The sequence below is a fragment of the Hydra vulgaris genome, chromosome 12 (assembly GCF_038396675.1).
Source record: "Hydra vulgaris chromosome 12, alternate assembly HydraT2T_AEP".
NCBI classification, from domain to species: domain Eukaryota; kingdom Metazoa; phylum Cnidaria; class Hydrozoa; order Anthoathecata; family Hydridae; genus Hydra; species Hydra vulgaris.
This window is the reverse complement of record NC_088931.1, coordinates 16,895,001-16,912,492: the sequence shown is the minus strand read 5'-3', so window position 1 is coordinate 16,912,492 and position 17,492 is coordinate 16,895,001. Positions and strand designations below refer to the sequence as shown.

General features: G+C 28.6%; 2 protein-coding genes across 2 annotated transcripts in view; both read left to right on the top strand.

Moving 5' to 3' along the window:
- LOC105845985 (uncharacterized) overlaps window positions 1-17,492 on the top strand; it is a 99,716-nt gene that overhangs the window by 6,119 nt on the left and 76,105 nt on the right. The window contains exons 2-3 of the mRNA XM_065812373.1: window positions 1,822-1,868; window positions 3,138-3,474. Of these exons, the coding sequence (XP_065668445.1) occupies window positions 1,822-1,868; window positions 3,138-3,474 (384 nt within the window). The remainder of the gene's footprint in view (window positions 1-1,821; window positions 1,869-3,137; window positions 3,475-17,492) is intronic.
- On the top strand, window positions 9,995-12,750 carry LOC136089104 (uncharacterized). The gene is made up of 4 exons (XM_065814828.1): window positions 9,995-10,846; window positions 10,957-11,081; window positions 11,269-11,517; window positions 11,600-12,750. The coding sequence occupies exons 1-4, from the start codon at window positions 10,263-10,265 to the stop codon at window positions 12,748-12,750; spliced, it is 2,109 nt and encodes a 702-aa protein (XP_065670900.1). The 5' UTR covers window positions 9,995-10,262.

Genomic DNA, 17,492 nt, shown 5'->3' with positions numbered 1-17,492 from the left:
GAAATAATTTAGTTAGGGCATTAAGTTCTTATAATGGAAAACATCTTGTTTCTCTTAGTAATTGTTGATCTAAATTTTAATATTTTTTGGTAATTCAAATCATGAATAAATTATTTTAAATTTTATTTTTGTAAATATATGTTTATTTGATGATTTAAAACATGTGGTTATCCACTCTTTAACAATGTAATAAAACAAAATACCTTCTGTATTATTCATTTCCAATAAATTGTCTGTAGCTTTTAACTAAAATTGACACTAAAATTTTGAATGAAAACATGGTTGAGCAAAAAAGGCTTAAAACACTTGCAAAAAATGGCACAAGAAAAAGGCTTAAAAAAATCTTTAAAATGCTATAATTACCTAATAGGAGTTTTTTTGATTTGATGGACAATATACATAGTGATAATAAACTATACTCATTCAGAAACCATCAACCTTGACTTAGACACAATTCAAAAAATATAAATTTAGTTAAGGCTAACCGTGCCCCACAACTTCCTGTTTTTTTATGATGTCATTCGCTTGCGTCTATTGCTGCATTTATAAACGTCTGTGTGTGTGTGTATATATATATATATATATATATATATATATATATATATATATATATATATATATATATATATATATATATATATATATATATATATATATATTTATATATTTAAATGCACCATTTTAAATGATGTGAGTAAAAGTTAGAAAAATGAGTCTTAATATCTGGATAATTGCATTTAATCTTAGTTCTTTTAGATTTTAGAGTTTTAAAAAGAATTGTATTTCATATGCAAAAAAAGTTTTACTCACAAAACCTTTTTTATAAGACATTTGCCTGTTTATTTAATCCTTACTATAAAAGCCAAAAAATTTAACTACAGGTATTTTTCAGGTTTTTTTTTTACTTTTTTTAGGGAAAGTTTAAATCTCATGGTTCTATACCGATTTGTATGCACCTTATAATTAATAACATTAAACTTCTACAAGTGTTAACAGTGTTTTTGATTGTAATTAAAACTTAAAATTTTTTTGCTAGATTTTTCTTATAAGTATACTGGGTCATTTGTTATACAATTAATTTTAAAAACTAATTTATTGAGTTCAGTTAAGCTTATTAAATTTATTGAGTTCATATAATCTTAATGGCTTAACTGAACAGGTGCTATATTTAAAGTGCATTTTCTATTGTTTACTGTTAGTTGAACTTCTAATAGTTTTGATTTTATTGAGAACAACTCTTGAGTGACATTTTGAGAAGACTTTTTAAAAAACTATTTTAAACATTTGTTGGTATTAAGTTTATTACATTTATTACAACTTTTGTTACAACTGGTTCTCATTGTTAATCATCTTTGTATGCTAATACTTATAATAATTTTTATATTAAATTTGACTTTTTATCTAATTTATATTAAATCTGACTTATAATCAAGTCTTTTTCTACACAATTGACTTACCCCACCTAAGTTCTCCTGTGTAAATCTTACTCTATGTAATTAATGTAAATTCTGAGTAGGAACTTTGCAATGACTTTTTTATGTTTATATTATAATGAGTAATATAAAATATAAATTTAATATAATATTTTGTTAAATTGTAAAGCCTAATTCATGTAGGTTCATTAATCATTTTAATTCATTGTGTACTGTATTGAGATAAATGTATTATTTAGAAAAAAGTTAAAATTGCTGTCAATCTTTTGTTTTCATTTTGAAATCTAGAAAATGATAAACTATTTTTAAAAGAATAAATAATGAAAATTAATAAATTATTTAACCTTATTTATCACATTTTACTTTTAACATTTTTTTTTAAATCTAGGTTTTCCAGAAAATACTCATGAAATAAGTGAACAATCAAGGCGTGAGGTATTAACTTTTTTTAATAAGTTCAAATTTATGATAACTGTAATATTTTTTATTTAAGTTTTGACAACTGTAATATTGTATTATAAATACTAGCAGTAAAGTATTTTAAATACTAGCAGTAAAGAGCTGTAAGAAAGGTTTTGTATAACATGTCATAACATAGGTTTGTTCCTCACACTAATGCTTTTTATAAACTAATACTACTTTAATGTTAAACACAACATAGCTAAATATTTTTTCTAGTTGTCAGCCTAACTAGTAGCAATATCTTAAATTTAATATATATATTGTGTAAAAAGTTTCATCACAAAATATATTTTATAGTGTTGCAACACAGTTTTCAAGGTTGTCTATCATTAGCTGTTAGTGTATTTATTTAAAAAGATGTTCATAATAAATCACATATTGATATTATTATATGCTGAGTTTCATAGTTTTTGCTTGAAGTTTTACAATCATTTTTTTTGTTTTTGTCATGACGGTCGTAACGAAAACAACAAATAAAATGATGCAATCAATGATGTAAGAAAAAAAGTATAAATGATTATTTAAAACCATTTAAATTATGTTAAAAAAATGTGCTAAAACATTATCAAAGTTCTCATTTATGGTTTTACGATACAATTTTAATGCTTCACAACAGGACTGTATATAAGCGTCAAAACCTTTTATACAACCCTTCCACTTTAAAACCATGCTGGTATGATAAAATCGTTTTTTTAAATAATTTTTTTTAAAAGTATTTTAAGCAAAAAAGTTATTTAAAAGGAGTTTAGTATATGTTTTCATATTTTTTTTTTGCCTCTTTCTCACAAAATTGCCCCTATACATATATATATATATATATATATATATATATATATATATATATATATATATATATATATATATATATATATATATATATATATATATATATATGTATATGTATATATATATATATTTATATATATATATACATATACATATATATATATATACATATACATATATATATATATATACATATATATATATATATATATAATATATACATATATATATATATATAATATATATATATGTATATGTATATATATATATTTATATATATATATATATATACATATACATATACATATATATATATACATATATATATATATATATAATATACATATATATATATATATATATATATATAATATATATATATATATATATATATATATATATATATATATATATATATATATATTTATATATTTTATATAGGTTTTATTATTTTAGGCAGAACAAGTATGGAAAGAGAGTTCAGAAGAACAAAGCAATGTTTCTAAAAATAATTTTCTTGAAGAAGTTAAAAATATTCTGAACAAACCTATGTCTGGTTTGGATGAGACTAAATATAGTGAGAAAGATGACTTTCTAAGTTTCAATGTAGGAAAAGAACATTCATCACTCTCCTGCATGCAAAACTCTGAAACTGATGAACTATCAAATGTTTCTTCAAACAACTCAAGTCAAAATATTGCAACAGCAAATATATATATTGAAAAAATCTTTAAAGGGTATCAAGCACATAAAGCAGAAAGTTTATTCCAATCGTCTCCAAGCATTAAAAAAGGTTTGTTATTGTATTTATAATAGTTTATTGTTTATTTAACAATTAAGTTTATTATTTTTGATAAGTTTAAGTATCTATATATTGTATATATTTATATAGATAATATTGTAATTTTCTGCTAATGCGTCAAATCATTATAATTCAACCAATTTGAAGAAAACTTTGTAGGCCATCCTCTCTGATTTTCATGATTTTTACATATTGTTATGTACATTATGTAGAAATTATAGCCTTATAAACATGACACAGTGGCCCCCTCGATTTACAAATGGTCAAAACAGACTACTTTAGAGTTGTATAACTTTTTTCTCACTTTCAACCAGTGACTCATTTTTTCTAGAACTATTTTCTGGATAGTTCTCTCTTTAAAAAAGTGGTTTTTATTAACTTGTGTTAAATTAGAAAAAAATTATGACCTCAACTTTGGAAAAAATCCTAAAATTTCTAAAGTATGCCAAAATGAAACTAACTGTAGCATTTTTTTATTCATCTACAAATCTTTACAAGTCAGATAAGTTTTCTCTACAAATCAGATAAGTTTTTTGATTAGCTACTACTGTCTGCAATAAATGAGCAAAATATAGGCAGCTTGTTGCAGTTTAGGACTCAACTATATCTAAAAGCAAAATGTCCATTCGACTAAAAAGTCCAAATTTCAACCATTTTGAGATGCGTGTAAAATTTTCTAACACTTTGTTTTGATCTAAGATTAACAGCGTGTAAGACCATTAAACCCAACTATCTGAAAATGGAAACATTATAAACTTGTCAAGTTTACAGCTAAAATGCCATTTTTAAATAACCCTATTTTTCAATTATCAGCGGTTTAATGTATTACTAGAAATCAGTGCCCCTCTTATCTGCCTACTGGCCTATGTGAGGGGTGCAACTAGTTATAAGTCATTTCCTAATAAAAAGAAAGATATCATTGGTTGCCCTCTCCCTGATGTGATCTTTATAGTTGATAGGGGCACAAATAAAGGGGGCAGTAACTTTTTAGAGACCTTCATTATGTTTCAAATGAAGGTCTCTAAATTAATTTAGCTATTTAGATACTTAATATCTAAATATCTAAATTAATTTTAAATTGAAAGCTATGTTTCTTTAAATTCTATTTTATTATGGGTGATCAGTGGTCTGTATGTGGTCTGGTCAGTAATTACCCCACCCTCTGTTCCTAATGGGGTAGGGGGGTTGCACGAATCAAATGAAGGAGGGGGAGCAACAACAAAAAAAGTATTTTTCCAAGATAAGATATAGATAGATAGAAGGCAAAAAAAAGCATAAAAACACTACTTATTTCTTCTTAATGTACAATAAATATTGTATTAAATCATGAAAAATTTTCAATGAGAATTTAGAAAACAGTTCAGGGTAATTCCATGTCAATTGAGCCAGAAAATTTCAAAAATGTCACCATACATCTCAGATTTGCTGATTTTTATACAGTTGAGAGTACTTAGTAAAACAAGAAATTCTTGAAAATTTTAGCTTCTAGCTCCAAGAGGATCCTGAAATATGATCATTTTACTTTCAACTGATCTTGGCCAGGCCCCTCTTGTCCTCTCAGAATTAAGAGCTTTGTTTAAAGGTTCCAAGTCACGTAGCTTTAAAAATATTTGATATTTTGACTTAAAAATTTGTACCTGACTATTTTCAGGGTTGAAGAATCCAATGAAATAATCAAAAGTATAAAAAAAAAATTTTAAGTACCTGTAATTATCAATTTAAATAACTTTAGGCAATTTTTTATATACCTGATTTTGATGCTCAAGAAACCCACGTGGCCTTGATGATATCAAAAAAAATTTTTTACACATTATTCTAAATTTTATGATTTTTCACAAAACATAAGAATTTTGATCTACAAGTATATGGATTTCTAAATATGAATAACGGGGCACAGACCCCACTTTTTTGTAGCAGAATCTTGCAATACATTTTCCACTACCTTTCAGACTAGCTAGAGCTATGAAAATTTCTGTATTTTTTAGTGTCGATAAACGAGCATTTTAAAATTAAAAAAGAGCCCAAGAAACTAGGGGAGGGGGCTGGGGGCATGTGCCCCACTTTTTTGAGCAGAATCTTGAGATGGATTTTTCACTATCTTCCAGACAAGCTGCAGCTCTGAAACTTTCAGCATTTGTGTAGTCCTGATGAACATGCGTTAAAATTGTTTCAGGTCAGACGACCAGATGGTCCATGGGGCTGGGGCACCTGGGACCATGCCCCACTTTTTTTCTCAAAAAATTTTTTTTTTTTTTCAAAACACATTAGTGTGTCTTAAATTTAAGATAACTTTGAAAATATTGTATTCAAAAATTTTTATTGCTTTATACTTGTTCCGTTTTACTTCATTATTTGCAAAATAAAATACAAAAAAAACGAAAGTCAAGATAATGTTAAGATTAGCTTAGATGCATCGACGGTCAAAGTATAAAAACGTCCATTTGTTGTTACAGGTGCATCAATTATACAAGTTATGTTGATAATTGGCACCCAACACTCATCTTCTCTAGATGGCCAGAAAAGTTTATTAAAAGGACCATGCAGGAGCATGAACGTTACCATAACATCTTGCTCTATATTATCAATTTCATTGATCATACCAATCCAATCAAACACATCATATTTACACATAATGAATTCACCCAATTTCAAGGCATCAATGTTAATTTGCTGATCATTTTGAGAACTTTGAATTCCAGAAAAAGAAAAAATGCCTGTTATATGAACATCTTCACTTGTTCGTTTAAAGCTAATAGTATCTATAGATTCTGGTTTATATTGATGATAGCTCCTAGTTCCAGGAATTGTTCTACTTAGCTCAAAACGTGTTTTCAAATTGGTGCGCAATTCTGTCAGTCTTTCTTTTTCAATCTTGAAAAAATAATCCTTTTTATAATTTTAGTACAGAAGTCAAACATTTTGTTACAATTTTAGTACAGAAGTCAAACATTTTGTTACAATTCAATATCTGGTCATTTATGGGCCTTTGTAGACTTGCATTTGTAGTTAATCGTTTTACAGTGCCACCAATACCATCACATGGTGACTTACCATGGCTTGTAGCAAAAAATGTACACTCTGCATCAATGTCAAAATCATTTTTATGAAGACAGATATTGTAAAGGTTTTTGTGATTTTTATACTGTGCAGTACAACCATCAGAAAAATGAAGAATCTTTGAAATTTTAGGAACATATTCTTTTAAATAGTTAACTATTTGTGTTTGAACTTCATACACAAAACTAGTGTCATGCTCATTATCTTCTGACATGAAGCAAAGCGATTTTTCTTCAAGTTGGTCATTTTTGTTTAATAAATAGACGGCAACAGGGAGCAAAGTGCATTGACTTTTGCACCAATGGTAACTTTGGATTTCATCTTGAATAACAAAAGTGAAGTTTTCTGCAAAGTCATTTAAGACAATACAGCAGTCTTTTGCTACATTTTCCTTTTGTTGCTTTAGATATCTTGCTTGACATTTTGCAATGTAGGAATGAGCTGTTAACTTGTTTATTGCCTCTGATACCATCAATTTGTATTCTTCCATTGTTGTTGTCTGATAGATCAATGTTGTTCTGTCTGTTTTCTGCCACTGATTGAATGACACTTCCTCGTCATTGTCAATTAGTTGTGCATCCAGAAACTTCTTTAAAAAAACTATACCTGGACAGTTCGGACATCGATGAACCATGCACTCATTACTTGTCACATCACAAACAACTTTTGTCATCAGATCTTTGTAAGTACATTTTATTTGTATAGCATTGGTCAAGAGTATTGCATTTTGATGGAGGGTACATACACAAACAGAATGAGTGCCTGATGCTCCAACAGTTATACACCATTTTGGTCTTAAACTGCAAAACTTAGAAAATTCAATAACTTCTTAAGGATATTTAGTTTTAAAAGAAACATAAAGTTCTTTAAGATTACATAAAGTAAGGCGCTTTTGCATGTGTTGTTTTCTACCAATACTTACGTAATTTTTTTTACCAGGCATTTGTCTAGTAAATTCGTCATCATGGTATACATTGTTGACTCTATTTAATGTTATTTCTGAAAATATTTTTCCTTTCTTAGTGCCTGGAACTGAAAAAATCCCACTTATTTTCTTTAGTTTGCGCGCTTCTTTAATTTGGTATATAGTGACGTTAAAATATCTTGCAGCAAAATTTCTTGACCAAGACTCGGGCGTAAATGTTAACAACTGAATTTTAGTTTTTTGGTCAGAAACAATTAACTTTTCTTTTATTTCTGCTGTTAGTTTGTCTAGATCATTGCTTTTACTTTTGTCAATAATTTTCGTATGAGGAATTTTATGTTTCAGTTCTTCTTCCCTAACATTATATACTTTTGAAATATGCTCTTCATACTTTGACATTGTTTTTATAACTTTACTTTTAGCAACAGATAACCCATGATGCTTTGGAATGCTATGAAGTTTTATGGGGGATACACCTATTGTTTCCAAACTAACATTTAATTCCTCTTGTAACTTTTCAGAAGTACCACATGAAATAGTTTCTTCAAGTTCACAATTATTTTGTTCATGAAATTTACTGATTATAGCATCAAAGCAGCTCCGACAAAGTTGATATCCAGGCACAACATTTGGAAAATTAATTCTTAATTGTTTTGCCATGTCTAATGTTATTACATGACTCCCTGAAATGAAAAGAACAATTTGATTTTAGTAATTACCTATCAATATGAAAATTATTTGTACTTATTTCAATATATAATGCATAACCAGATCAGCTTTTTTTCAAACTTTTATAAACTAGTAGATTTTAATTTTATTATTCAAAAAAGATTTTACAATAATTTTTTATCAACAATATTTACCTTTGATTGCTTTTCTTTTTGATTTATGCTTGTCCAATAAATTACAACATTTTGTGTGCTTCTTTTCAAAGTGTGTACCAAAAATCTTTGCATGAAGGCAGATTGTTAAAATTTTATCATCTGTTATTCCAGATCTCCAAATAAATTCTTCTCTGGCATCTTCTCTATAGCAATCAAATTTCTTTAAATCAATCTTTCTACAATAACTTAGTTTATAACAAGTATCATTTAACTTTTTTCCAAAATCACATGAATCCATTCTTACTGTAACACTAAAAACAATTTGAGATTAATTTAAAAATAAGAAACTAATAGTAATTAATTTAATGAAAGCAACTTAAGCAATCACCATGGTAATACAAAACTAAACAGTGATTTCTTTTATCTTACTTTGACAAAAAAAAAGTTTCCTTTTCACAAAGTTTAATTATATTCAATTTGTTAATGTTAAAAATGTTAATGATGACTTTAATAGGTAACAAATTTCTTCTATACTAGTGTAATGACAAGATGTTTTTTGTTTCTGTTAACAACTTGCTGTTACCATTTTAGAATTAGCAAAATATATTTTTCTTTTTTAATTCAAATTTTAAATTATACAAAATAAAATTCTGTTAAAATCATTACTTTAGACTGTTTTTAATCTTATACATGCAAATCAAAATTCTTATAAACATTAAGTTTCTTAAAACATTTTTAAAAGATTATTGAACATAGAATGATCAAAACCAAATGGAACAAATATAAACCACAAAAACTTGGGAAGCAATGTTATCAATGTTTCCGAAAAGTTTAGGAAACATTGATAACATTGTTAAACATATGAAATGTTTAACGCTGTTAAAAATGAAAATCTAAAAAAAAAGAATTAAAGACCATTGTTTTAAAGTTATCTTAAATAAGTTTTTAAGAAAAAAAAAATTTTTTTAAGAAAAAAAGTGGGGCATGGTCCCAGGTGCCTCAGCCCCATGGACCATCTGGTCGTCTGACCTGAAACAATTTTAACGCATGTTCATCAGGACTACACAAATGCTGAAAGTTTCAGAGCTGCAGCTTGTCTGGAAGATAGTGAAAAATCCATCTTAAGATTCTGCTCAAAAAAGTGGGGCACATGCCCCCAGCCCCCTCCCCTAGTTTCTTGGGCTCTTTTTTAATTTTAAAATGCTCGTTTATCGACACTAAAAAAATACAGAAATTTTCATAGCTCTAGCTAGTCTGAAAGGTAGTGGAAAATGTATTGCAAGATTCTGCTACAAAAAAGTGGGGTCTGTGCCCCGTTATTCATATTTGGAAATCCATATACTTGTAGATCAAAATTCTTATGTTTTGTGAAAAATCATAAAATTTAGAATAATGTGTAAAAATTTTTTTTGATATCATCAAGGCCACGTGGGTTTCTTGAGCATCAAAATCAGGTATATAAAAAATTGCCTAAAGTTATTTAAATTGATAATTACAGGTACAGGTAGAGTTCCCTTAAAAACTACGCAAATTTTTAAAATGGGGTACAATTGTTACAGGTCAACTATTTGAAAATTTTTTTTTCAATTTGAAAATACCTAATATAGGGTTTTTCTTCCCTGGAAGTCATTATCCTTGGTTTGCCATATTTAGTGAGAATTAGCACTGTGAATTTTCTAATTTTTTCACAGATTCCCCTTAAAAACTACAAGGAACATAATTGTATTTATATGGATGAAAAATTTCTGAAAATTGTAACTTTTTTTTATTATGTCATAAATCCGTGTAGTATGATATACAAGGAGGCTGACTAACTTAGTCCAACAAAAAATAGCATTTTAGCTAGTAAAGTCCCTTAAAAACTACATGATTTCCCCCTTAAATACTACATTGCTTTAGGTAAAATATTTCTTCACGGGCTCACTTAGAATAGCTGGGAACGGAGAAAATGTTTATACTGATCTTCTTTAACCATGAAATGTTTAAATGGTTATAACTGGTACCTTTCTGTTTATTTTGTGCTCGTAATCATTAATTATGTATCTTCTTTATTTTTAGTGTTTAAATTAAATAATAGTATGGGAAAACCGCAGTTTAACTTTAAGATTTCTGCTGGTAGAAAAAGAAGTAGAACAAAAACAAAGCCAGAAACTCGAGCTGAAGCAACAGTTTACAGAAAGGACATAAGAGCTAAAGAAAATCAAATATCAGAGGCAGTAGATTGGTGCACAGAAAATAAAAAACGAGGACAGGCAGCATTAAAAACAGGTAAGTTTCCTTTAATTAAAGATCGTGGTACAATAGACAGAAGGTTAGATGGAAAAGTCAAGAATGTAAAAAAGGAACATTTGAGAGTGTTACATCCAGATGATGAGAAGGAAATAGTTTGTTTTATCAGAAACAAAAACAGAGCCCACCAGGGACTCTCTAAGAAAAAAGTTTCTGAAATTATTTTGGATGTGCTGAAAATCAGAGATCATTTGAACAAAAATGGAAAAGGTGGAAGAAAGTTTTTAAAACTATCACCAAGTGGAAAAATGGCACTACAAAATAGAAAGTAAGGAAGTTAATCCTTTACATTGATTTTCTCTACATCCCAACAGGTAGAAGGGTACAGTAGATATTAAATAGATGTAAAATACTGAGCATTTTTTTCCAATTATTTAGACTTGGGAAATCATTTTGGAGAAGATGGCGTGCTGAACATGATGATATTGTCATTAAGAGGCAAGGCCGAGTTAAAATGAACAGAGCCCTAAATTGTACTAGGGAGATGGCTACAGCTCATCTAGGTAAAAATTTTGGTATCACATTTTTTTTAGTTTATCCTAAATATAAAAAGATTTATTGTTAATTTCATTCTTAAGTGTTTTCATTCTACAACTTGGTTTTTATACTTGAATAAGTTTATATGTTTTGTACGTTGATAACTTTTGTAACTTGATTTTATTATTAATTTTATAACTTTTTATAACCTAGATGCCTTGGCTGACGAACTGATTGCTTGTAGAATAATGAAGAACTATAAAAAAATAAAAAAAAGGGTATGGGTCGGTGATATTGCAACAGAAAGAGTTTTCAATCATGATGAAACACCACAGTTTATCAACTACGGTGTAGATGGTACAACCGCTGGGTTAGTTTATGCTGGCAAAGGAGAGACAGGTAAAAAAATGATTCGCGAAAACAGAGAGAGCATAACTATAAGCCCATTTGTTTCAATATCAGGTGAGTCAATTTTAACAACTAAAATTGTTGCTTTTATAGTATTATATTTTTAAAAAGTGAAATATAATATTTATATTTTTAGGAGTGGTTTCATTGTGTCAGGTAATATTTGCTGGCAAAGGCATAACGAGCCAGATGACACCACAAAAAGCTGTCAGTAACATCAAAAATTTGATTATATCAACGACAGAAAGTGGTTCGCAAGACAACTGTTCATTATTGGCTGCGTATAACAAGCTTGATAAACATCTCACCAAGCAAGGTATAGAGCGCCCAGTTGTGCTTCTATCAGATGGTCATTCATCACGTTTTGACTTTAAAGTTCTTAATTTTTTGAGTGAAAAGCAAATTAATTTATTTGTGTCTCCGCCTGATACTACTGGAGTCATACAGCTGCTTGACCAAGCACCTAATCAACAGCTCCATCGCTATTATAATAACACGCGTGATAAACTCTTTTTCTCTTTCCAGACAATAAACCGAGAAAGATTCATGAATATCCTAGGAACAATGTGGAACAATTGGGCATCTGCTGCCAATATCGTAGCAGCTGCTAGGAGAGTTGGTATAAGTAAGAATGGTCTTAATGTTGATGATAAGCTACAGGATAAGTTTGAACAAGAAGCTCTCCTTATTGATAAAACTGATGATGTTTCTCTAATATCTGCTACTCCTAAGAAAAAAAGAAGTGTGACATCAAAAGATGGACCCTTAGCAACAACTCCAAGATCTCTGTCAAAAGTAGCGCAAACAAAAGGACGGTATGGTTCAGCCGAATATTGGAAATCAATGTATGAAATGTCCCAATCATTCATTGAGGAATTATATGAGAAAAGCCTCAATTTAGCAGAAGTGCCTGGTTTACTTTCTGTAAACCGGGTTAAACCCAAGGAGGTTAATCAAACAAAAACAACAAGGGTCACTAATGTGCACGGATCTATGGAGGCTCAAGATGTGCTTTCAAAAGTGGCTTCTCTCGAAGGAGAAAAACAAAAGAAAATTTGTGATTCAGAGGAGAAAGAGAAACATAAACTCCAAGAAAAAGAACTGTTTTATCGTTGCAAACTGCAATGCTCTTGTGTAAAAGAATGTCTTGCAAAATCTTTAAAGGAGTGTTCGCAATGTCATTCTATTCTTAAATCTGTATGTAGTAAAATGGCTTGTCGCATTGATAACAAGAAACCGGCAATGATTCTTCCTGCATCTGCATCATCATCATCATCCAAATCGTAAATAAAAACACAATATTTTTGTTCTGAGTCAAACATTTCAAATTTTAATGACTCATTTATGTTTTTTAGATAAAACGTTTGTTTATTGCATGTCTCTTTTTCAGAACTATTTTATGCTATTCCAAATATACATTGTTATTGTGTTAAGAAATATATATATATGATTTTTTATGGTCATTTTATGTTATTCAAAGAGTATACTATTATTGAATTAAATATATACATTTCTTATTTTTTTCTTACTTCTGTTTATTCAACATATACATTGTAATTGTATTAAAAGCTAGATTTCCTATTTTACAGCTAGTGACCCTTTAAAAACTACATCCATAGCACTGCGAATAAAATGCAAAATAAACATTTTTAGGTGTTTGTAAATTAGTTTATATTATATTGGTGGATTAGAACAAGTCTAACATTATCTAGAAATAGGACAACTGCAAACTTAAAATTAAATTTTTATACAGTAAGGGGTCATTATGCATAAATTCAACCATTTTAAAAATAAAATATTCACAATGTATTCACTTTTTTAGTATTTTAAAATAGTAAAAGAGGTAAATTTTTAATTAGTTTGTAATCTAGGATGTTTATAGATACTGATTCAATCATTGTTTAATAATTTCATTGAAATTAGTGGAACCCAGAGCTGAAAGTTTATACATGTAGTGTTTAAGGGGGTATGTGTTTTTAAGGGAACTCTACCTGTACTTAAAATTTTTTTTTTATACTTTTGATTATTTCATTGGATTCTTCAACCCTGAAAATAGTCAGGTACAAATTTTTAAGTCAAAATATCAAATATTTTTAAAGCTATGTGACTTGGAACTTTTAAACAAAGCTCTTAATTCTGAGAGGACAAGAGGGGCCTGGCCAAGATCAGTTGAAAGTGAAATGATCATATTTCAGGATCCTCTTGGAGCTAGAAGCTAAAATTTTCAAGAATTTCTTGTTTTACTAAGTACTCTCAACTGTATAAAAATCAGCAAATCTGAGATGTATGGTGACATTTTTGAAATTTTCTGGCTCAATTGACATGGAATTACCCTTCATCAAGTTCAAATTAAATAATAAGTACATCAGCAATATTATTATTATTATTTCCTTTATAAATAAAATCAATATTTAGGTATTTATGAGAATTTACAAAAACCTGCAAAAGATTTTATTAATTGAATCAATTTTGGTGGAATTTTTGCAGTTTATGAGAGTTACTTAGGTTTTTCACTAACTAAAAACAATGCTCGAAGAGTATGATTATTCAATTTAGCAACTCTTTTGATTAATTTGAGGCAGATGTCTTTAATATGCTTTAAGGGTTGATTTTAACATGGGCGCTTGTTTCATATGATTGCTGCATGTTTCTCTATGGTTAAAAGTTTCATGAATTGAGAGCTAGAAATATTGCAAAACACAGGCCAAGTGTAAGTCATATGCAAAAAGACTAAGGCTAGATAAGTTTTCCTTGTTAAATCAGGATGGATAGTATATGATGCCAGGTGATGGATAGTTACATTCGATATAATGAAGTGTCATCACATACAAGTTTAAGAGACTTCTGGGTTGGTCAAGGACTGACATACCATTGACTACCACGATGAAAAGAAATGGTCTGATTAGAGACTTTTGTGGAACTCCATTTGTGGTATTGGTCCAGGAGACGGAAGTTGGAAAAACATTGGAAACAACAATCTTTTAAGAACGATGACATAAATACAATTGTTAAAGCAGTGTCCAGTAATTTAAATTCATTTGCCACAAAAGGATGGAGTGTGACCATTGCTTGAATGCAATCTTCTCTAATTTCTTTGCAGCGTTGCAAAGATTTTTTTTTGATTTAATTGGAGTTACCAAAACCTTTTTCCATGCATGCATGGAAACTTAAGTTGAGCAAGGCTATGATTGTAGAATAAAGTTAAGGGGGGGATTGGCAGCTAAAATAATGGCGTGATCTCTTAGAATTGTTCCTGGGATACCGTCTGGTTCACTAGCTGGTATTTCAATTTTTGCTAACGCTAGGTAGACATCATGTTCATTAATCACATGGAATGTGGCAGGATCATAATTGTTGTTAGAGATATCAAATTGCTCTATATCCTCTGGCTTAAACACCTTTGTAAGGTGTCATTTTATTCAATGGTTTCTGAGAGAGTGAAAATTTTAGGTTTTTCACGTGGTTTTATAATATTAATCTTGCTATTGCTGTAGATAGTTTTCATCTCAGGGCGATGAATTTGTAGTATTATTCTTATTTCTAGTTTTTTAATGAATAAATAAAATATGTAATAAAATATGTAATTGTCTAGGAACAATTCTAAATTTTTAAATTATTTTAAGATTATTAAATTTTGTAAAAGCTTATTCTTATTCATATTATTGAAGTATAGAAGTGTATATTAAAGTGTAAAAATAAAGTTTTTGAACATTTTAATGTTATTAAAGAAAAAAATCTGCCTAGACAGACATTTCATGCCACCAGTACTTCAAGGATGTCTACTCATGCATAAAACCACAAGAATAATTTAAATAAAGTGTGTATTGTTTGCTTTGAGAAAGACATAAGCAATTAGAGAATTCACTGGACCAACCTGTAGAAGAGTTCAAAATTATTTCATCTCAAATTTGAACTTGGCTGATCAATGTTATCCAACTGGTATATCTTTCTTATGACAGAAAAACTCTCATGCTAATTAAAAAAGGTGTAAAAGAACCAGATCTTCCAGCACCATATGAATTTTTTTAAGTAAGAATTTCCATTATTAAAAAAAGTCAATTTACATGTGAATGCACAGTTTGTGATGTTTCAAGGGCAACTGAAATGCAACTGATAAAAGTAAGACCTAATTCTCCTGCAAAGAGAGTTTAAAGCATGACAAGTTCAAGGGCAGAGGAGAAACTTATCATTATAGTATAAATTTATAGTATATATATATAAATTATCATTATAGCTGTTGTTCAAGATGTCAAAGAGAATAATCACAATATCAAGCATATGATAAATTTATTGGGGATTATGGTAGAGAAGTATTTCTTAGCATTAAACGTAAAGATTGCTAATGTTTATTTTGGAATTGAAGCAGCTTCCTCTACTCACCATTGCAGTTGGTTTCAACTGTCAAAGCAGGATATGCAGGCTTTCACAATCTGTAATCATACAAGATAATTAGGATTCAGTTTATCCTTATTAAAATTATTTTCTTTTGCGCAATGAAAAAGTCTTGCTGGATATTTACATTCAGAATTTTGATCTATGTTTTTTAGGACACTTGGTATGATTATAGATAATGCAGAACAGTACCAAAGGGTTGTGAAACTCTCTGCTTCAGCCTTCAAATGTTGTGCTCAAAATTTTTCACTAAATCTACTAGAATTTTATTTTTACATTTTGTCCATTAACTCAGTAACAATTGATATTAGAACAAGGGGCTATTTTAGACCATTTTTGACAGCATCACCTGTATTTGGGCACCATCCAAATTAAAATTTGAGGACCTTTTTTTTTTTTTAAAATGTTTTTTACAACAAATATTGTTTTTTTTTCGCAAAAAAACACAGATTTTCTGCTTAATTTTTTTAGAACAGGGGGTACCACCACCCAAATGTTTTTCCTATAAAGGCTCTGTTTATTGTGGACATTTTGAGACTTTGAAATTTTTAAAAATATGTAATAATCTTGAAATAACATTTTGAATAAAATATTATTTAAAATATTATTATTATTATTTAAAATATTATTTAAAATATTTATTGTGCGTTTAAGTGAAAATACTAGACTAGACGTGTTTTTACAAAAATGCAAAATATTTTGGGATAATGACAAAATATTTCAGTAGACAGTACGGCACCAGAAAAGTACGGAGAATGAAGTATGCATGGAGTAGCTTTTTATATGAATATAGTCTAAAGGGCACTTTATTAAATATTATTTTTGAATCTTTTCTGAATTAGTTCAGTGAATTATTGTGACCTAGCTTTTGGAAATCATTAACTTCATAAACTTATGGCAGCTTAATTGACAAGTTTAAACCAAATGTTCAAAATTAATTTTTTATTTACAAAATACTGAAAAGTAAGCATCTATTCTTTTGTATTGACTTTTTGCAAATACAATTTTAACTAATACCTTTTAATAGCAATGTATAATATATAAATATTTTAATAGCAATGTATAATATATAATATATAATAATTGTCAGTATAGAAAGAATCTTTTTCCTTGGGATAGGAAGTGTTTGTCTGTCTATCCAAAACATCAATCTTTGATTCAGACTTTGGCTCCAAACTAGTACAACCTGTCTTGCCAATTAGACCTTTCACTTTGAGGTCAATATAGCGCTGAACCATTTCATGAACTAATATTTCTTTAAATTTTTTATAACAGTATTTCTTTTTTTTAAACTCAGGAAAATTCTTAAAAATAATAACATCCTATTAACAATAAACATTTCAAAAAGTCTAGAAAAAATATTTTTTTTTTTTGCCATTTTACTGATTAATATATATCTTTATTAATATCCCTTTCTGCAATTCAAATCATAGTATGATAACCATTGGTTACATTTATCCACACCACCCATGTGTTGGTTTTAGCATTGAATCATGATAGCTTTTACAGTATCCCTTTTGAGTTAATGAATGGTTGTCATCCTTGAAATTGACAACCATTCATCAAGTTGATGAAAGTTTGGCATCCTTGAAGTTCTTTGGAAACTCACTTCTATTTACTTGGATTGTTTCACACAC